This window comes from Struthio camelus, chromosome 7 (assembly GCF_040807025.1).
Source record: "Struthio camelus isolate bStrCam1 chromosome 7, bStrCam1.hap1, whole genome shotgun sequence".
Classification (NCBI taxonomy): Eukaryota; Metazoa; Chordata; class Aves; order Struthioniformes; family Struthionidae; genus Struthio; species Struthio camelus.
The window spans coordinates 3,695,902-3,717,705 of record NC_090948.1 but is presented as its reverse complement, the minus strand read 5'-3'; the positions used below and the strand labels follow the sequence as shown (position 1 = coordinate 3,717,705).

Genomic DNA, 21,804 nt, shown 5'->3' with positions numbered 1-21,804 from the left:
CTGAAGAAAGGAAACCTCATCCCTGCTTTTCCATGTTGTTTTCCTTGTAAATCAGATCTCGCATAGAAAACATTACACTAACATGACTAGTCTCAGATACTCCAACGAAATTTGTAACAAGTCATCTTACCTAGTCACCTGATATGCCTGATCAGCTGGGAAAACTCTAATAAATAACTAATGGCATGCATAGACGTACACAAGAAAATACCTGGGTTTAAAATACATCCCCCGAATACTGTAACCATCAGTGCCATATGTTAGAATGATTTTTGCCCCTTGATGATGTAATGCTGTCAGATAAAATTAATGATGCCAGCAATCTAACAAAAACTGTATCTTGCACACCAAAACCACTGAGCTCCCCTGTAGGCTCCACTTTGAGTAGCAGAAAAACTCAAACCTACTTAGAGGCTTTTTATTTAGGAAAGAGGATGATGTGTAGATCCAGGGTGGGGTGTGCCTCAGCACGGCGACACCAACTCAAGCACCGCAAAATGCTCAGAAACCATCAGTGCTTCTCCCACAGAACGATGCTCCATCATTAAAGGCTTTTCTGTGGGCACACTAGCACTGAGAAAAGCGACAACAGACCTTCAGAACTGAGGAACACATGGCAATGCCTCTTACCAGAAACGTTAATCTTTGTGTAGTTTTTTCAGGTGTAAAATCTGGCTGAAGACCTGGGCATGGCCCTATGGATAGTGAACTAGTACTCTGAGCTGTATCCAAAGAGAAGAAAAATTCCAGTATTTAACAATTGGGGGTGATTTCAAGTTTAGGCCCGCGAGTTTTCTGCGTAGAATACTGTCTAACGGCAAAGGTACCCTTTATTTTCAAATGCCTGCAAGTTCAAAGTGCAGTTGTGCCAGTTTTGTTCTGAAGTCTAAACTTGACTAAGTTGGTGCCTACCCGTCGAGGGCTAAACCTTACTTTTCTGAAGCACATTTTCCTGTACCATCTATTTGCTATTACAATGACTTGATTGTAGCGCTGAAATGAATGTTTGAATTGTTTGCTGGATGCATTATCAGATATCCTCTTTTCAGAGGCCCAGAAAGATAAATTAGGTTTGCAACAGAGAACATTTTTGTTTTCTTAAAGCAAAGGTCTCATATTGTATAAAACATTCCCAGACAGTGATTTGTGCTAGGCATTTTGCTAAGTATACTCCCAAGCTTCTTTTCATGAAACGATTTTCACTTCAAATTGCCACATATTTGTCCTTAGAAAACCACATTTAGAGAAAATAAAAACATTTGGAAATGTGACTTCTGCAAAGCCAAAAGATTTGGTGAATAGTTCACTGGCTTTAAGTATGTCAGAAGGCAGAGTTGTTCATGAGTCAGGTGAAGCAAGGATGTGTCAAGGCAGCACTACATCCTGGCGCTGGTGATTGCCAGCAGCAGAAACTGGAGGAGACCAACAGGCGGCAGAGAAGAAGTGCGCCCCAGGCACGACTCACAGAGGAGTGCCAAATGGCAGGAAATAAGCTGAGCCATGTCATACCAACCCTGTGCCCTCCATCTCCCTTGCTCTCATCCTTCATTTCAGACCCGAGTGCATTGCTCTCTAAGGGGGACTCATTCCTGTGGGTCTTCCCTCTGGCCATCAGCGCTGCAGAGGTGCTTAGGGCTGAGTATGAGAGCGCATAAGCTCATCTCTGTGGTTTTCCCAGGCAGGCAGAGAGACACCCTCTCCTCCATACCAGAATGAATTGCTGTGGCTCTAGGCAAAGAATATAAGCAGGCTTAAAGGTATATGGTATTCCCCTCTGGATATGTGCAGGAAATAATGCTTCTGCAGGGTACAGACTTGAGGAGCCATAGTCTCCTATGGCTCCTTCATTACTCTGAAGAAGTCAAGAAACCACAGGTTAAGGAACCAAGGGGTAAAAATATTAGGTTCCTACTGAAATCAAATGGGATTTTGACACTACTTTCCAAGGGAAACATCTTAGTTGCTGTCGTGAGCTGTAACTGGAAAAAAGCTCATGCTTCAGATTCAGTCTAGGAGACCATGTGTGTGGGTGTATTTTCTGCTAAAATTTATCACTATGTGATGAGACAGAGATGTGCACCAGAGAGAAGAAGGCCCTGCTGTTTGAAGCAGGCCAAACACTTTTTGGGGAGAGCAGTGAGAGGGATCAATGAACCTGAAAAAGAACAGAACAAGCAAGCAGCTATGCTGGGAAGCTGGGAAGATGCTGCAGTCCCTTTCAGAAGCTCTTCTCCTTGGTGCCACCTATTGTCCAGCCCTCACTCGAGTGCCCTGTATAGCATTACCTACCTGGTTAAAAAGAGTTTTTTGGGGAAAAAGCCCTGGCACTTTCTCTCTCACGGTCAGCATTACCTTACCTGAAACGTCGTCCCCTTGAAACCTATTTAATGAATTACTGAGTATGTAAATATATCTTTCTAGAATGCAATATGTTTGTTCAATAAATATCTTCTCTGTGAGAAAAAAATAACAACATTAATCCCATTTTACAGACTGGGAAGCTGATACACAGTGAAGCGAAGTAATTTAACAGAGACAATAATGGCACTAAATAGAGCCAGGCTCTTTGTGTCCAGTACAGGTCACACAGCTGGAGGCTATCTAAGTGACCAATGCTCTGCTCACAAACATCACTCTTCCAGAAAATCTGACCTTACATCTCAGTCTAGATTAGAAAAACAAAGCATAGATACCAAAGGCCAAATTCCAATCTCAAACAGACTGAAATTAAGTGTTCCTGCAACAGAGGTTAACAACTGCAATGATTTTTATGGGCAATATTTTCTACCATAGGATTTGTGGCAAAGTGAAGACTTCTATTTATACAAAGGCATGACTTCTCCGACAGTTTAAATAATTGTGTTGTATTTAACAGTATCAAATAAAAATGTAGCAGTTGGATCAATATTATATTCATATTTTATTCCATAAATACATTCCATTGGTTTGTAAGCTGGTTGTTTTTACTTCCAAAATGTACAAATAAAGATTTAAATATTTTTTACAGATGGTTTTAGTTGTGCAATTTTGATACAAACATACTTCTTGGCACCACTTCTTAATATGCCATTCCTATAAATACTTAATGATCACAGAAGTTGAGTAAAATACATATTACAATGAAAAACACATGAAAAAGCGTTATAACCAAATTTTTAAATATTGCTCTTTAACAGGTAAACTTGCTATATAGATACGCTATATAACTAGGAATAGAGTTCTTCTCAGAGCTAAAATATTGGTCCCTTTTGGTATGTTAAGTATTAATGTGAAACTGCTGTTGCCATGATTATGTGGTAATGCTATTTCAGCTAGTTTCTAAACATAACAAATAATGATGTTCATTTTTCTTTAGTTCAAGAATTTAACTCACAGGAAATCAATTAATCGAATACTTTGGAGAAATAAGTTTCCCAGGTCTTATAAAGCCAGCTCTACTGCTACGGAGATGTATACTTTTAAAAAGATTAAGATAAATAATACTGCTGAATTCAGTATTTGCATTAAAAATTCTTAAAATTATTTCCTCTGGGTAAACTGATCATGAGTTGATGCTCTGAAACAGCTGTGTTCCCTTTTAGACTGTTTTTGATTACTTGAAAGTTACTTTTAAATTTCAATTGAAATACAAATGATATTTCTTTATATAAAGCGCCAAAGATAAGAAGAATACCTCCGAGTAATTAAGATAACAGTAAATTTTATGGCTTATCTAACAGTCAAAGGCATTCAAGGTCCAATTAGTATGATCAGCAAGAGAGTCCTTCCTCACTCTGTGTTTCTTTGAAGGAGCTGGTCCAGTAATTGCTAGGAAAAAAAAACAACAATGTGAAACCCTTCAGACAGTTAAAATACATGAGGTGGATAAATCTGTAGAAATCTTCTGTGATAATATAGGTGAGATTGCCTTAGCAGTCTCAAACCTCAAATCTCCCAGCTCCGTTTACTCAAAATTTCCCAAGGTCCTTCTTCCAGCAGGACTTCTCCTGCTTTGCCAGCTATTCTGAGGGAGAGGTAAGGGTTTGGAAAAAAAATCAAGAATTTGGTAGTTTGGGAAGGGTTGAAGACTTTTTCCCTTCTAATACAAAAAGCAGTGGATCAAGTTGGGAAAGTTTTGGGTTGACACGGGTAGCACAGAAAACTGAAAGCCACAGCCATGCCCCGTCAGCCCAACACAGGCTTTGATGTGCCCGGAGTCTGCCGCCGCTATCCTCACCTCAAAAGCCTCCTCCCGGGGGCAAGCAAGGGGGTGCCTGCTCTCTCTTTGCACCTCCTCGCGTATCGCGTTTTTTTTGATAGTTTGGAATAGCTCTTCCCAGCACAGAGGCCTGACCACACACTCTGACCCTTCACCAAGAGGTTGTTCAAAAAGTACAGCACGTGGGCCTACATTCCCCAAATGGGATTTAAACTTTTAAACTTGAGTCAAAAGTGACTTAAGTGACACGGCTAGGCAATGAAAGCATTGCCACCTTGGACATGAAGGGTGTATTTACATGGAGGAATATAGCACTTAAGAGAAATCACTGCTGTAGTTTTGAATGAGCTGCTCCATCTCAATGGCACCACGTAGGGCTTAATTAGTAATGCCTCGGGTCTGAAGTGGATCAACAGTGTTAATCCAGCTTTCTACCAGAACTAATTAGTCATCCTTAAAAAGTAAAAGTATTAGGTGCTTATTCCAGGAAAAGGTTCACCTGTGAACTACAAGTTTAAAGAAGTACCTAAGCCCATGACAAGGACAAGATTTAGAAAACATCCTTTTGCTCTCAGGATATCCACTTCATTAGCATAGACTTGCCAGGCAAGGTGCTGGCTTTATGGACCCCATTTGCAGGTATCTAGCCCTCCATGCAGCAACCAGCTGCGGGCTGTGGACTTTTCTAGAGAGGTGAGAAAACAAGGTAATCACTGCAAAACTGCAGTTCTTAGTATCAGAGCTTCCTTCACTTTACCCTATTTCGTTTTTTCTGCCCTATCTCATAGTGCTGCTGAGAGGGCTGAGAAGAAGCAACAGGGAATAAGAACTGTATAAATATTGATGATAAATAAATAAATAGATTTAATGAGAGAGACTGATGGTCATACGGTCATATTCTAATGCAGTAAAGAAGGATTACAAATCTACTACTTGCATTCACAATAAACCATTACCTTTTTAAAGATCTCAACACGCAATCTGTTACTCTGCATGATTACCCGTTTCTGTTTTTCTTCTTGTTTCTTTTTTACCTCAGGTAAATTATCATAAATCCTGGAATAAATTTACAAAGTTAACTTCACACACCGTCCCCTGGACTCACAGATAACTTATTTTTTCATAGGAAATATATACCTTCAATCACATTAATGGGCATCCATAAATATTTTAATTAGATTTAAGGAATGAGAATTAATGATTATGAAGAATAATGTTATTACAAAAATCTGATGTGTTGAAAAACACTGATAATTTTGAATTAAAAAGTAAAGAAAGAGATGGGATCAGGTTATCTCAGTCACAGCAGTGTAATTTTGGAGTAGTTTCAAGTGAGTTCAGTGGAGTTAGTTTCAATTTATAGCAACATAATATAAACCAGAATCGGGCCTGCATGCTTTTTTGCATTTATGTCACAAAATTAATATCAAGCTATTATTTTCAGGTGTTTCTATGAAATATAATAAAACCAACTTTATAAGACTACAGAGCAGTACCATTTTTCCACTGTCATTCGGATTTTTTTTTTTTTTAACCAAAAAGAACATAATCAATTCGTTCTAAAAATAACGCCAGTTGCCTTCACAAAGGTGACTTTTGGTCTGATCTTTTTCCATCGAAACCAATGACAAAATTCCCACTGCTTCAAAAAGAAAGTAGCACCTCCCTTCTCAGCGGGCCTGTTCTTTGTACACACTCTGATCTCAGGTGCCCAACGTACGCTGACCTAAGTGTGTTAGCTTTGATTTTTTTCTTGTACCATTTTGCAATATCAAGTTCTTGAAGCAGCCTGTTTCGGCTTGCGCTTGGGCAGGAGACTGTCTTTGGGGGAATAACAATGGGAAAGATCTTGACCCCTCTTACAGCCAGGTGAACTCTGCAGGGCAGTCGCTTGCACTTTTCCTTGTTGTGAATGACTGCCTGAAGCGCAAGATAATTACAGATCAGACACTCCATTTCTAATATTTTGCTGTAATTCCTAGGTCACATGCCAAAGTCAGGATGGAAAAAACAACAAAAAAGAGTGACTGTACTGCCTACTTTTTTGAATGTCTAACACAAAGTACCTCTCAGGGACCGAGTTTTTATGCCAGGGACACCCCGCGCTTGCTGAAGCTGCCAGAATAGGGTGCCCAAAAGGTAATGATTTTTCAATATGCAAGTCAGCTTTTGAAAATCTTGGCCTAGATTCTTCTGCAGAATCAGCTCTATCGTGATTCCCTGCTCATTTGAATGCTGATATAGGAAACCTGCTTTCACTCTTAACACAAAATTATGCAGGTCTGTTTGAAACAGATGCAATAATGTCAGAAAACTAAGAGCGAGCAGCTGAAAGCTCTTGAATAATTTTTGACAATAGAAGGAGTGTGGCCTTTCTGGCTATTCCTTACAGGATAGGCTGCAGCCTGCAAACTTATGTATTACAGATCTGGAACTGCTGACAAATTAGGGGGTGACAATACCTGAAAGTGTTGAACACAGGTGTCTAATAAACTATGTACTTATAAATAGATTTGAAAACACAGAATTTAGCAGAGAATTTTGCCAAATAAGGGATAAGCCCCCGCAGACAGATGAAAAAAGCCTCTCAAGACTGTACTCCTGCTAGAGGCTGACCGTGCCTGCAGGCTTGCCGCTTCAGTGCAGGGGCCGCTCCACCGGAGCAAAGCCCAGGAAAATAGCTCAAAAGGGAAAGGAGGCAGCAAAAGCAAGTAGGTGCATGGAAAAAGGGAATGGGGGGGTGAATCGCAGTGAACTCAAAACCAAAGTGACCTGTACCTTTTAGATCTCATATGCATCTCTTTCTCTGGAATGAATCTTTCCTTTGGTTTGAAGAGGTTATCTAGCAAAGGGAAAATACAGTTAATATTGGAGGAATCTGTGTTTGCTGAAATTCTGTTTGTCACTTTCCATTTAGTTATGATATGATATTTCTGATTAAATTTTTGATGGCTTAAAGCTGGATCCAAATGCCTGCAGGTCAATGGGAAAGGCATTTAATGACTGCATCTGGAGTTGCAGTGGGTACCAAAGCTGCCCTTTTAGAATGGGAAGGATGCTAACACCCATTGAACCAGGCTCATCACATAGTTCATTTATTTTAAACGCACATAACTTTTGTCACTGTCGCATGCAGCTGTGTATGCCCTTTATTCAAGTCAAGCTCCAGCTCTCATAACTGCAGTAGTGACCTATTTTCCCCGCACATTGTCCCCTGCCACTGGAAAGCACAGCAGGACCAACTCTCTTCTTTTTTGTGTCTCATGCAAGCAATTACACCTGCACATGCTAGGTCAGCTCCTTTAGCTGGTGCCTACTGATCAGGGAACCTGGCCTAGCAGGTTCATTTCTGATTCGATTCATGGCTACTTTGCAGCATTGTGAACAACTATGCAGAACACTCGAAAGAGCAAAATTATACCCCACCTTCTTTGCTGGTCAAATTTGAGGATATCTGTGATAATTCCTCTCAGCATTTCCTTGGCTAGGGGAAAATAATAATAGAGCCCAATAGTCAGTGGGTCTCTCAGGAGTAGGTAGTTTTAACAAATTCCTTGCAAAAATGGCTTCTGAATAGAAAGGGATGGCATTTTAATAAGGAGGAACGCCAGTAAATATGTAATAAGGTTTGGTTCTTGATGAAGGAGACTGTATCTAGTCATGTTTTCCAGGGAAGAGGAGGAAGGAGAGGAGAGAGCCTGTACAGATACGTTACTTAGAATTAAACCGAGACGATGGAAGAAAACATGGGAGGCCGTTGGCTGGGTCCCTGCACAGGACCCTACCCTAGCATGAAGGTGCTAGGATGCATCCAGATGAGGGGAACATAAATGCCTGCGTTATGTGAGCTACCAACCCCGAGGCCTTCTACAGACCATATGGATACTCATAACTTGAGCTGCTAGGTTGAATGGTAGGAAAGGAAAGCTTTACGCTCGGGTCGCTGGAGCAGGAGGATGCCCGAGTGGGGCATATGCCTAGCCAGGTGGGACCGATGCCCCCAGGGCAGGGAGGACAGCCTTACGCGAGGGCATGGCCACCTGAAAACCACAGGGATTTGCAAGCACCTTTGTGGAACATATATGTAAGACAAACATATGTACAAACTTTTAAGCCCTTCCATTTATCAAGGAAGTTCAGAAGATGTAAACACATCGCAGCAGGCACCACACTGGCCTCTCACTGAAGAGGAAAACCACAGTATTCAAGGCAAAGAAATAAACACAGATCGCAATTCATTCCAGAACTGTCCTCACGGGCATTAACCCCGAGCGGACCCAGTGACCACCACCGCTATAAAGAGCTCTTCCCCTTCGCGCTTGCTTCCCTGCTGTTTAAGACCAGGGATATTTATGGGAGTTGCCCTAGCAAGCCAACAGCCTCTCCAGCTTTCGGGGCTACACCCAGAGGCAAAGCTCTGCTCCGGCTGCACGGCTTTTAGCATCGCTCCTGTACCTCTACGTAAAAAGCTACGCAGCCGTTTCGGGGACAGTTTGCAAAGTAAACATGGAGAAGCAGGGGAGGAGAGGGGAACCCTTCTCTGCCTGAGGAGTAACTTTTCTCCCCTGAGTATTTATCTACACTTAATCATCCTTATCAAATCTCCAGTGCACACAAGCCGCATGCTCAATTTACTAGGAAAATATAATCTGCCTTTTATTTATTAGTGTTTTTATGTTCATTTACATGTTCATTAACTTAAAAGGAATAAACGCTCGGATGCTACTGCTCTCCAAATAACTCCGCAACATATGGGAGCAGATCGTCCCTCCGACCCCGAGCAAGCCGGCGGCAGAGTCGGGGCCGGGGAGCGGTGCGGCTCCCAGCACGTTTCCGAGCAGCCTCAGGTGCTGCTCGTGGCTGCCAAGCTCCCCTGCCGCCGGGAGCTTTGCTTTGGGCAGCGCGGCGGGGACAGCAGCAGCCGCTCTCCTCCCTTTGCCCAAGCCTCCCGCTCCCGCTAGATCACATCTGAAGACCAGCTCGTTCCTGGAGAGGGTCAACGCTCCACGGAAAGCGCGTTGCCCATAGCTGGGAAGGGAGGCCAGGAGCAGTCAGGCATGCTGGTGTTCTCCTTAAAAGTAAAGGTCCCTTTGCAGAAACGTGATGAAGGGAGACGAGAGGAGGGTTGAAATCCAAAGGATGGATTTCCTTGTTTCCCAGGCCTCTGAATAACCGCAGGAACGTGTGAGAGGTGAAGGAAGAAGCTGAGGATCTGCAGGCCTGCGACCTATCTTGTAAACCGGGTGGCAAGCTAATCAGTATTTTCTCTGCACGTCACTGTGACAGGCTCCCGCCGTGGCCACGCTGCTGGGAACCACGGCAGAGGCCGAGAGCAGGGCTGACGTGAGCGAACGCGCCCTGCTCCTCCACAGTAATCCTCTCCAGACGCCACAGAAACCGTCTTGAAGGGCATCACGCCATTCCTTGCCAGCGACTCTGCCTGGAGCCGTAGGGGCTGCCGGGCCAGAGGCAGCATTAAAAAGAGACTCTGGGAAAAATCCTCAAAGAAAATTCCTCAAAGAGAAAATAAAGCTACCTTGGTTATAAAAATGCCCATTGTGAAACAGCGTGGAGTCAAAAGGCTAACGGTTATAGGCAAACTTTCGTGTAGTAACTCCCAGCTAACTCTCGAGTCACTAGGAATGAGAAAAAACATAAAACGCAACACGTTCAAATAAAGTCCCTCAGGGATTTTAAGATGAAAACTATTCTGAAACTATTTTTTAAAAAATAAATAAAAACTTGGGTAAATGAGAAAATAAAATCCTGTAAAATAGATAATAAGTAATAATAATAGAAGTCACATTTGTTCCTAACGAAATGATAGGTTTAACGCTGAGCGGCAAGCATGCTTCCAAGTGCAGGAGCAGTACGCTTTCAGAACTACAATAATCTGCCTACATAATGACCTCTAATCACCTACATAATGAAGAAGACCTGAATTCAAAATTCCTGCCAAGGTAAGATCAAAGCGCATTAATTGGACAATTCCCCAGGTTGATAGTAGCCAGTTTATCAAAATTCATTATCAAATTGTAATAGCTGTGTACTACTTTCAGAGAAAACTACTGCAAGGGACAGAAAATAAGGAATTTGAAAATAGATATTCAGCGTTTTCGGTAATATACCAGTTAACAAAAAAATGTAGACGGAAAAACATGGAACACTCCATCAGTGTTTTATTCAACTCTTGTCAAGCTAATGAGCTTCTGGTATTTACACCAACAGTGGTTTGTGACATCTCCACAGCAGGAGAAAGAAATTCCTCCAACAAGTTGTAAATGAAGGTCAATAGATCATTGTTGTAATATATTTTAAACAATGGTAAAACTACCTCAGACAGGGTGAGTAACTTTCTTGCCTGGGAAGTTTAGATGTGTAGACAGCGAACAGACAGCTCAGGATTGTGTGGGAACCATTCCCTGATTTCCTGTTTACCACTAAATCACTGAAACTCTTAAAAGTGGCAAGATGCATCAAAGGCTAAACTCTGCTCATCAGAACACATTTTCCCCTGCTATGAATGTGAATTCTCAAAGCTTGTTCTGATCTAAAGCACACACTTTAAGCGTGTGTTACCAGTCACTGAAAAGCAAAGCACTGATAACAGTAGTTCTCTGATTAAACTGCTTTTCCCCCAAACTAAAAAAACAAAAAAAATTTTTACCTGAAACCCATTCATCCAGAGATATCCTAAGGTATATAAAATTTTTTTAAATATGACTTTTTTTTTTTTAAATTGACAGTCCTATAAAATTAAATTAACCTTGAATCCAGGGTAAAGGTAAAGGTGGCATTCAGCTTAGCATCCTCATAGCACCTGACAGGGAATTCATCCTCATGCCTGCACCCAGAGGTGCTACCCAAACTCAGCACACTGGATGTCAACGGCTTCACGTAATGGCATTCCCCAGCTGTGATTCATGGATGAGGTTTTGATATTACTTATAAAATATTTACCAACCTGATAGCTCAAGGTTTGACAGTAAGACTGCCTGAACTGTCTGCTCAACAGTGGTCCTCTCCTGAGAGGACCGCAAGCAGGCAGTTAATGGGCTTTCCTGCTGCTGTTCAGATATGACTTACTCTGTAGCTATGGAGACTTCTGCTCCCTCTTAGTGTTTCAGTTTTAACAATAGAGATCATCAGTTATTGTATAAAACTTGTAAAGTTTTCAAGTTTACAAAAACTTTTCCATGTCAAATTCATTCAAGGCATGACATGGGTGATTTCAGTCCCTGCTATCTAAATGATACCTTGCCATTCCTGGACTTCAAATTCAGGAAAAAAAAACATAATTAGCATATCACCTGGCCACCCTAAAGCATTATTGTTTGACTACAGCGTATAGTCCTCAGAAGCTGACAATTGTCTTCAAGAAATAGCCATTAATGAAAAGGTACGACAGATCTTAGTAAATTCATCAAAATGTATTTACCTGCATCTTTGGTAAAACTTGCGCCTGAGTCTTAATCCTGATTTGTTCAGTTTCAATTTCTAATCATGGATGAAGTCAGACCTTTTTCTTCATGATTAAAAACTCCATCATCAAGCTTCAGTTTTCCACATGGCTACTTACTTCTAGCCCTAAGGAAATCACCCCTTCATTTTATTTTTCAGAAGCAGATTGACTGAGCTTCCTGAATCACCCATTATAGTGCAGGTTGTTTCAACAGTCATTCTCCCAGAAAAAAATCTTCATTTAGATTTTCCTATTTATCTACATCTTCCTTGAGCTTTGGACTCTGCCTCTTCCACTGCCTTAATTAATTCGGCAGCGGGCTCCTGAGGGACGGCGGCGTGTGCCGCCGGCGCCTTGCAACATGGTGCCAGGTTCAGCTCAATTCTAGGCGCTGCTTGCGTCAATGTGATTAATAATAATAGCATAAAAATAGGTCATACCACTTCCTAATTCAATTACCTGACTGCGACTTAATCTGTATTCATAACTGTCAGCCTTAAGCACATGGCTGGGTGCCTACAAGATCAGTGGCACTATTGCTAGCAATGAATATTGACTAGGAAAAGAAATCTGAGAAATGGCACGACTACAGTAATGCACAAGCAGAGAAGGGCAGGTGGCTGCCAGTATCCGACCAGCCACCAAGGGCAACTGAGGAGCAAGAGGTTGCACATTAAGGGCTGCAGGATTATTTGTTGGATGCATACTTTTTGCTAATTCTCCGATTGCTGACTTCTACTCGCCCCATTAAAGCCACGATCCAAATAACAACCCAGCTAACATAGAGCTTCTCCAGAAACCACCTCCTTCCAATTGCAAACAAACAAACAGCAATCCTTGCCCTCCAGGCTTTTGCAGTTACAGCGTGGCTTTTCGGAAAGCTGTAGAAGCATGACTGAGGAGATATGCACTTGTTTCCAAAATATTATCAAACATACTACTGGACAAATGCAGAGAAACTTAGTAGGCACCTATTCAGGGATTGACTGGTAACTTTGATTCCTTATACTGCCATTGGCGGTGAACCACCAAATGGAAAGGAAAATGGAGGATATAAAAAAACATATGTACTTGTGAAATTTTTTTAAACCTCTGGAAGTGCTTTTGCACACTAAGATCACAAGGCTGTTCATTATGAGGATTTAAAGGCCTATAAACAGCTGGTAGTCCTGTCACTGAAGTAATTACATTACGGGTTTTGAGATTTAAATCCAGTTATTTGAACATTGTTTCTGTTCAGTTCGTCACAGTGGGATCTCTAATTTGCTCGACACAGTCAACAGCAGAGTAGTCTATCTTGGACTAATTAGCACCCTAGAAATTGAGCAGTACACATTACACAGCACAAAGGCTAGTATGAGAGTTGGGGGTTGTACGCCTTCGAAGTGCTCTTGTGATGATAAATCTGCTGCTGCATAAATATTTTCATTTTTCTAAGATTATTTGCAGCATTTTAAAATTAAAAAAAATTACCATTAAAAATGGTAAACAACTTTTTTTTTTTTTTTGGAAAATGAGAAGGTAAGTGGAAGCTGCGCAGATGTCGGCATTTATATGGAAACGCCGTAGATGCCAATTATTTCTTTTTCGTATGAGTAGCCGTAAGGTTGTAACAATACCGACAAAACATTTGAAAACTGCGTGATCTAATAATTCCATACGATCAATAAACAATCTTTAGTCGGATAGAATGGTCTCAGGCCCAGAGAACCTCTAAGGGCGTTTTTTTTTTTCCGACTGACACCAAAACAATGAGCAAAGTGCATGCAACACGCTTATTTAGGTGAGAGCAAGCGAAACAGCAACCCACTAAATAAAAGGCTGAACAGCAGCACCTCGGACCGCAGTTGCACCCTGTTTCGACGTCCGCTGCGCTGCGTTCGGCATGAATCCCAGACTCACAACCGCTTCCCCGGCCGGCCGCAAAACGGCGCAATTGTCACCGGTTAATCTGGTACGTCTCCTTGGCTCGGCTGGCTCTGGCCGGCAGGCGGCTTTTGGGGTCACCTGTGCCTGGGTACAGTGCGCCAGCACCAAGGGAGCCCCCCTAGGTAATGGTACCGTTTCACTAAACCGCTAAAAACTACCGGCCGCGGCTCCCAGGCGAGCTGAAGCGCGGCTGAGCGAGCTGGGGAGCGGCAGCTCTGAGCGAAGACCTCGTGCTGCGGCCCTCACTGACACTACTAATCCTTCTGCACGACAGCATCCACCCGGAGAAGTCCTAAAATACCAATTGCCAGGAGTCAGAGCACATTAAATACACTCAGCGCACTCCTCTGAACTGCAGCCTAAACATTTGTGCTTTATCAGAGAGCTAAGATTTACACTATCAATTGAAGCTATGGTTAACTATCAGCTGCGGCAGCTTCTGTCATGATGAAAATATTAAGATCTTGCAAACAAGAAAACTACTCATGGCCATGTTAAGGCAGATGAGTTACGGGAACCAAAGCTTCTGTGCTCCCACCTCCTGCCCTGGGCAGCCCGGCCCGGGAGCCCGGCTTGGTGGGGCTGGCGCAGAGCACCCAGCGCCCCAGCGCTGCGGCCCCAAGCGGCCTGCGCCCAAATGAATTAACCTGCTTAGCAGAACTGCTCGATTAATTTTACTGCCTCTTTAAAATTACCTCATGTTTTGCGCACTTGTTTACTTGTGCTTATTTAGCTCTTACTCTAAAAACTAATTGCGTACCCGAGGTAAAGCAGACTGCATAAAACCACTAGAAATCACATAGATTTGGCAACCGAAGCTGGTATGGTCCAAAATAACAACGCAAAGTTATGTCAACAGCGACAACGTCATTTTGGAGGGGATAAGAACTGATAAAGCTGATGCAATCTTTAAAATAACAGACTATTCTAGATTTTTTTTTTTTTTGGCGCCTGGCTTCCTTGCACCCAGTCTCCTTCCCCAGCGAGCTACCAGCACGCACGCATTTACAGGTGTCCAGGAAATCAAAACGATTTTCCTTCCTGCCTCTTCCAGGTGGCCCGTTTTCCTTTTAAAATACAAATGAAACCTCAGCTGAATCACTGCCAGCAGTTAACTGTTGGTGCGGCACTTTTGTCTCTTGCAGGAAAACCTCACTTATTAGCCACGGGGGAAAGTGTCACCTTCCCCCAACTTCTGCTCCGAGAACTAAACGCGTCCCCGCTCCCCGCCATGCTCCGGGGCGCAGCGGCAGGGGAGCAGGGCCCTGGGCCGTACGCCAAGATCTTCTCCTTTAGATCGTTCGGCTGTATTTTTGCCTCTTTCTGCTCTGTCGGAAGAAGAGGGGAAGACAAACTTCTTAATTGTGAAGTATTTGTTTAACGATGGCTTCCGTTGTTTCACTTTTCAACAGAACCGTGCGGCTTCGAATAGCCGCAGATTTAGAAGCGAAATAGAAAGATGACTTCTAGCCAATCAAACAAATCCTTTAGTGAACCGAATCAAGTAAAAACCAAATGACAAATAAAAAGGATTTCTTTTCAATGTATCGCACCTAGTTACTATTTACAGAGATGCCACTGGGAGCTGAACTGTGAGATGTTTCTCAGAGGGAACCGTTTCACACACGGAATATCGAGTCTGTTCCCCCCCAGGGCAATAAAACAACCAAATCATTGAAACTAGGAAAGTGCGGAGTTTGAGATGCGTTGAGCTGGCAGCCTCACTTACGGCTCCCAGGTGGCCAAGTGTGATTTCACAGCGAGCTCACTTCTGAGGGCTTCATGGGTCACCTGGTGAGTCCACGCCTGAGGCTCCTTTGCGACCGGATTGAAACCCTCAGGGCCAAATCCCACCCGTCCCCTTACCTGACACTTCTTTCCCCTGCTTGACCTTCCCACGAGACCTACCAGGTACGTTTTATGTTGCTGTCACCTGTAACAAATAACCTTCTGGTAGCAACCAGCTCCATGCCCCAAGACACAGAAGCAGGTGATAATGACCAAGAGTCTTCAAGGAAGGCTCCTTCTGCAAGCGCAGACCAAGGCAAACACCTCAGCCCTGTTAGTCCTGTCTCTTTGCTTTGGAGACTTTCTGTTTAGAGCACCAGGACTGATGCCTGCATGCTGGCAGAGGTGAAACAGGAGCCCTTGGGCACGTGTTTTTCCCACAGAATTAATATAGAAATACTATATATGTGGGAAGATTTCAAGGACAATTACAGAATTGTTGCTGGTCACGATTCAACTTACCACTGAGCGGGTGAGGAATGGTATATTGCTTTTTTTTGCTCGAAATGGATGTTGAGGAAAGTTTGCGAACAAGCAGCGCTCCCTGTTTCCTTCCCAGAGCATCACTCTGCTGGGCTTTCCTCAGCTGTACCATATGTTCAAGCTTTTTCAGCCTTTCTTGTGAACGAGAAATGAACTGAGGTTTATGGATTTCTAGTGCTTCCTAAATGAAACAGAAAAAACACTTGATTTCAGAAAGAGGAAAAAAAGCCCCCACCTTGAGGTATTCATCTAACTGCGTTCAGCAAGGGATTATCAATGAAAATCATTGCTTGTCTGTAAGAAAGTCAATGAACTGCCTCCCTATCTGGCTCTGCTTCCTTTTAATTTTAGAAAGCTGGCTTGGTATAAGCATTTCCAGATCAGGCGAAGGAGATTATTTCTAAAAGACTATAAGAAAACATATCCAAACGGTTTTGAGTTACACATTCTTCTAAGTTATCCAAATTCAAGTTCTTGACATTTTGCCTATTTCTTTGTCTCACCCCATCGCCAAAGCAACTTGTCACTAGCAGCTCACAAACTTTCTTGTTTATGTAGATTATCATGCAAATCTAGGCACGGATGATCCAGGAGGAAAACGCTCTCCAGTCAAAGGCTGGTTCAACGTTTAGGAATGCTTCACGACAGAAGACGGGAACGCAGACTGGTATGCAACATTGCAGCGGATGAGAAAGCAGGAAAGTATGTCTCCTACTAGAGCTTGGTATTGACCTGGAGGGTTTGTATTCAGACATATGGCTGGTGATACTCGATTTGAGCACATTTGGGGAAACTGGCAGTTCTGAGGTACACTTTCAGAGGTGTGTTTGGGAGATCCTGGTAGATCCCAGACTTTTGCCACGTTCCTCCATAGAGGTGGCGCCGCGTATTTTTTAGAACCAATCAAGGAAGTCTCAGCAACTAAAGCAAGTGAACAAAACTTCCCCCAAAAGGAGAAAAATCAAGGAAATGTGAACTTCTGCCCTCAGCCAGTTCCCAGGAAGCAACGACCATCCATGAAAAATCAGTCCCAGAATTAACAACAACAATAAAAACAAATTGAGATTTTACCCTCAGAGTCAGTGGGCTTGGTGGAATTTTCTCAGGCTCCGAGCAGATTTCTGGCCGGGGGAGCGCGTCTTTTTTCTCATGAGTAACATCTGGCAAGTGAGCTGCAGATAGCGTTACCCTGCTGGCTCTCTCCTGCTCGGCCCGTTCCTTAGGCTCCTTTATTTTGTCATTTGAACCACAGAATTTGTAATCACCTTAGAGAGATTTAAAAGTTCATTAAGAGCGCATGGCTAATTTTTTATGGGGTTCTCCACCTCATCAGACAGAGAGGGCAATTTCTGAAATAAGAATGCCAAGGTATTATTAATAGGCCTCATTAAGCAGAATAGATCAAGTCTAATCATAGGTGCTAGTCCCTGCCCTGTGACACAAGTAGTATCTTTCACATTAAGCAAGACATCGCAAGGGAGCGTAATTAAACCGCTGCGATGCTCAGCTCCATTCGGTGGTATTTACTTCCCAGAAAGCAAGGCACTTCTGTAACGCATTGATATTATGTAAAGCAGAGGATACTGCTCTGCAACTCACAGTTTGAGATCATTTCAATTTATTGCCCTTATTATAGAAAATAACATGTTTTTATGGAACTTAATCACATATCATTTCTCTTTGACCAAACGGAGGCTTTAATAAGGCCTGCTCATGTCTTTCCTTTGCTAATAACACAGTTTGCTTTATATCATTTCTATATATTCGTTAGCCTCTCAGTGGAACGACTCCATGAAAAAAGCGCTAAACAAAAGGTTAATATGTATTATAGCAAATCATTATGCAAGCTATCAATTCAGCAAGTCCTGCACTGAGGAAAAAAAAAATTCTACACTTACTTATAATTATGCTTTCACGCCCTAAGACTGATATTTCCTGTACAAATTACGACCAAAAGAGGGTATGTGTTCAAAATGAGGTAGTTGACAAGATTCTTATATAAATTACAGAATTAATCCAAAATAACAAATTAATTTCAGAAAAGATCCATATGCACTGGTCTGAAAAAGTTACACTGAAGTACTTCTTTCTTGCCAAATAATTTGATTTCTAGAACTAAATATCTGGGAATAAAGCCCATTACTGTTTTATTTCAATTTTTGGTTACAATAAACCGAAAATATTTTCCTCTTTATGACATATTGTACATATTATGCTGTACTTAAAAAAATGTTAAAGTGATCTGTTTTGGGCACATCTGCCTTATAAAATCTTGAACTGTATTTCCTCCCTAACAGTGTTCTTGTTAACATCATTTATGTTGGATAAAACTTGAAACTGGTGAACATGAAATTAAATTCCTCAATAAGCTTGGGTTTTGGAGGTGTCAGCTACCTTTATCTTCAGTAGATCTCCGTGGATGCTTCACTTGTGTAAAACTAAGTCACCATTAGTTAGTGGAATAACAGGTATTTAACTTCAGGCACTGGATGTAGGAAACTGGCTTCTCTCTTGTACATGGGTGTTATATTCAGTAGCTTTATATTCAATCATGGCAGGTTTTCCCTACCTGTCTACAGAAAATCTAAAAGAAAAAATGCTACACTGTTATTATAGCATTCATAAGGCAGTCTTAGGAGTAATTTTTAACAAATCTACATATATTAAAGCCAAATTAATCTACAGTAGAAATGCTACGTATAGTAGATATGTAATTGTCTTCAGCAAAAAATCTGCAAAGATACGTTATGCGTGAATTCAGCTACTTGAGTCATCCCCATATCAGTTACTTTAAAAAATGTGGGAAGTTAGATGTTCAAGTAGGTGCTGAACTGAAAGAAAAGTATGTTTTATGCACTGACACACTGATGATCACTTGTTAAAAATTTTATTGTATGATGATCTCTGCAGATGAGATATTCCATGTGTATCAGACAGTATATGAGATAGCTGAGGGTGTTGTGGGAAAACAAACAAGCAAACAAAAGTACGGGATTGCAGAAATAAAAGAAAGGTATCAAAACAAGGTTGCAAAAACAATCTTACCTCTGGTATTGCTTGAACTGGGAATGCTTGACTCTGCAATTTTAACTTTTTTTCAAGACTTTTTTGAATCTACTTACAAAATAAGCCTATCATTTTCATCTTCATTTTGTTTTCTGTTAACCATAGCAATGTATACAGTTTGATTAGCTGATGTGATCTCTCACCAGATGACTCATACTCAGCATTGAAAACTGGACAAAAATGGACAGACTTTCCATTATTTCACCTTTTTCTCCGAGACTGATCTCATCTTATTATTGAAACCATATTCCTAACAACCACAGTAGGATTTGTACCTCACCTTTTAGGAACTGATTTTGCCCGTGAACATTTGCTTCCAAGACGATTCTTGACAGAGTTTTTATATTGCACATACTATCGGAGACGGATATTTTTGGCTTCAGGAAGCACTGTGGTCGGACCTCTTTGGATTTGGAGGTGCCTCTGGAGGGATCCCTCCCTGCCGACGAGCCATTGGAGGCAGCAGTGGGGTCCTGTTCAGATGCTGGACGCAGGCAAGAGGCAGGGGCAGCGGTGCCGCTCTTGCCCATGGCACGCTGCTTCTTGCTGCTTCCAGAGAACATTCGCGTTCCTAAGAAAAACACAATAAACCCAAGTTCTGTAAATGTGTGGCAAACAAACAGCCGATTTCACAAGTCAGGCTACTATAATAACGTTCAATTTTTTAAGTAGTTTGTAGTTCATTTTGTCCATTAAAGTGTTTGTTGACCAGTGAGTATTCAATACTTGATACACATGAACCTTTTTCATCCATGTAAAGAATGCTATGGCACTGCCAAAAAGTAACATGACAATATTATCTTCTTCGGCCTTCTGTTCTTCATCATTTTTGCTCCCACTAAAACTGCTTGCAGTTATATATTTTAAAAGTTATAATTGATACAAATATTATCATGACTGCCACACAGCTGTACTGCAACATCCTGTTACTGATAGAAGCAATCACAGTTGATAGTCTTCATAAATATAAGCTACCAGTCTAAATAATATATATATATACACTCTGATGGGTATTTTGGACGGAGTCGAGGTACCTGAAACGCGACGTTGTGGCTTTCCCCTGTTTCTTATTCACTTCAGTGGAACATTTTAGATTGGTTAAGCCTGGTCAAAATTAGAATTATGGATACGATAGTGGCTGTGATGAGAACCCAGATCCATCACGATCAGAGTAAGGAAGTGGTTTGGGGATCAGGAGGTGGTTTTGGAGATCACCAGTCTCAAATGTTTTAAGTGCCACTTTCTACCTCTGTACAAAGCCGTGGCATGAACCAGCAGCAAAAGCGCCCGCTTCGTCCAAGATACACTTTCCCCTGAAACTGGGTTCATGAGAAGGCTGTGGCACAGCACATCAGGTCCTGCCACATCAAAAATAACGGAGCTGGGCAGCTAAGCTCTGTGTTACACGAACTTCAAAAGACGATTCAAATGGCCCTCCACCACCACCAGCAAACCCCAGCAAACTAAGAGTTGGTGCAGATCAGCACATAGAAGTGCCCATTTTCATAAGTGCATTTTAGGTAGAGTTTTGAAGGGAGAGGAAATAGAAGAAATCGAGAAAAGAAAAATCAACAAATTAGGAATAGCATGGAAAGGGCATCAGGGTCAGCTCAGGGGGAAGACAGAAAGAGTAGATGGGAACTATTTTATCGCTTTTAAACCACTCCCAAAAGGTACCCACCCGCATGACCACGTACACAGCATATGACTCTGGTCGTCTTTTTTAGTAATGTGTATAAATTACCTATTGACAGCTCTAGCAAGAGGCAGATTCCAGACCTAAAGGTAATTTCTGTGGATGGAAATGACTAATAACAATCTAAAATTTGGTGACAGAAGGCAACCCAGAGAGTTGGGAGGTACAGGGGGGAAAAACAAAAAATCAAACTCAAATCGAAGAAACCTAGTTGCAAATCTAGCAATAAAAGCAAACAAACCAGGCAGGGATTGTCCTGTTCTTTCTTGTGGACATGAGACATTTAATAAACTACTTCTGTTTTATGACAAATACTTCTTAAAACCTGGCCACATAAACCTTTTCCCTGCTGACTCATCTTCAGCAGCTGCTCCTCTCTAAACACTTCTTTCCAGCGTCTTGGTTGCGGAAGGAAGAGAAGTCACACTTTCACCCTCCAATCTGACCCCTGAGAAACGCTGAAATGGCACATCATTTTAGACCCTACCTTACCTTGTAGTCATGAGTAAAATTAAATCTTGGAGTGAGGTGGGAGGTATTATGTTTTCAAACTACTTTCCCAATCCTTAATCCGTGTGCATTAGACAAAAGATGGTTGTCACAAGATGGTGGTCTCCTACACATTATAATGATCTTAATGGCTCATGTTTCCTATTACTTGTCCTATATTTATGGGGAAATCAGAGAAATAAGGTACAGCGTCTAGTCTTCTCCCTTACCACGCAGCTCAGAAAGCTTTCTAATATCTTATGTTCCCTTCTGTAAACTTGACTGCCAATACAGGTAGAAGGAGTCATCTTCATTGAGATGAACCTCATCCGAAGCAATTTCACAGTCATACAGAATATCTGGTCAAAGCAAGGAACTGTACACAAACTTCCCAAATCCTAAGCTGTCATCCAAGCCCTCCCTCTTCTCTCTGGCATATCTTAGTTTTTCTCATTGCTTTTCACATGTTACAAATATTCATCTTATTTTTTTTAAGACTTAGCTCTCCTTTCTTAAGTGAAAATTGTTTTGATGCAATACCTTCAATAGACTGTATAGGCTCAACTCTGTGCAGAGCTCATGCACAATCGTCATCTGTTCCTCTAGTAACTGACCAGTCCAGGACCTGTATTTACAACCCAAGTTTCTACAAATGTTTTATAACCTACAGAGGAAAAAGACATTGGGACAGAC

General features: G+C 41.9%; 1 protein-coding gene across 5 annotated transcripts in view; it reads right to left on the bottom strand.

Moving 5' to 3' along the window:
- Nucleotides 1-229: 229 nt before the first annotated feature.
- The window catches only part of C7H10orf90 (chromosome 7 C10orf90 homolog), a 72,456-nt gene continuing 50,881 nt past the window's right edge, over nucleotides 230-21,804 (bottom strand). For all 5 annotated transcript variants that reach the window (XM_009670525.2, XM_068951451.1, XM_068951452.1 and 2 more), the window contains exons 4-9: nucleotides 19,207-19,497; nucleotides 16,932-17,125; nucleotides 15,840-16,041; nucleotides 6,977-7,040; nucleotides 5,155-5,254; nucleotides 230-3,807 (exon numbers count right to left, since the gene is read on the bottom strand). In XM_009670525.2, coding sequence (XP_009668820.2) covers nucleotides 3,769-3,807; nucleotides 5,155-5,254; nucleotides 6,977-7,040; nucleotides 15,840-16,041; nucleotides 16,932-17,125; nucleotides 19,207-19,497 — 890 coding nt within the window. In that variant the 3' untranslated portion in view covers nucleotides 230-3,768. The remainder of the gene's footprint in view (nucleotides 3,808-5,154; nucleotides 5,255-6,976; nucleotides 7,041-15,839; nucleotides 16,042-16,931; nucleotides 17,126-19,206; nucleotides 19,498-21,804) is intronic.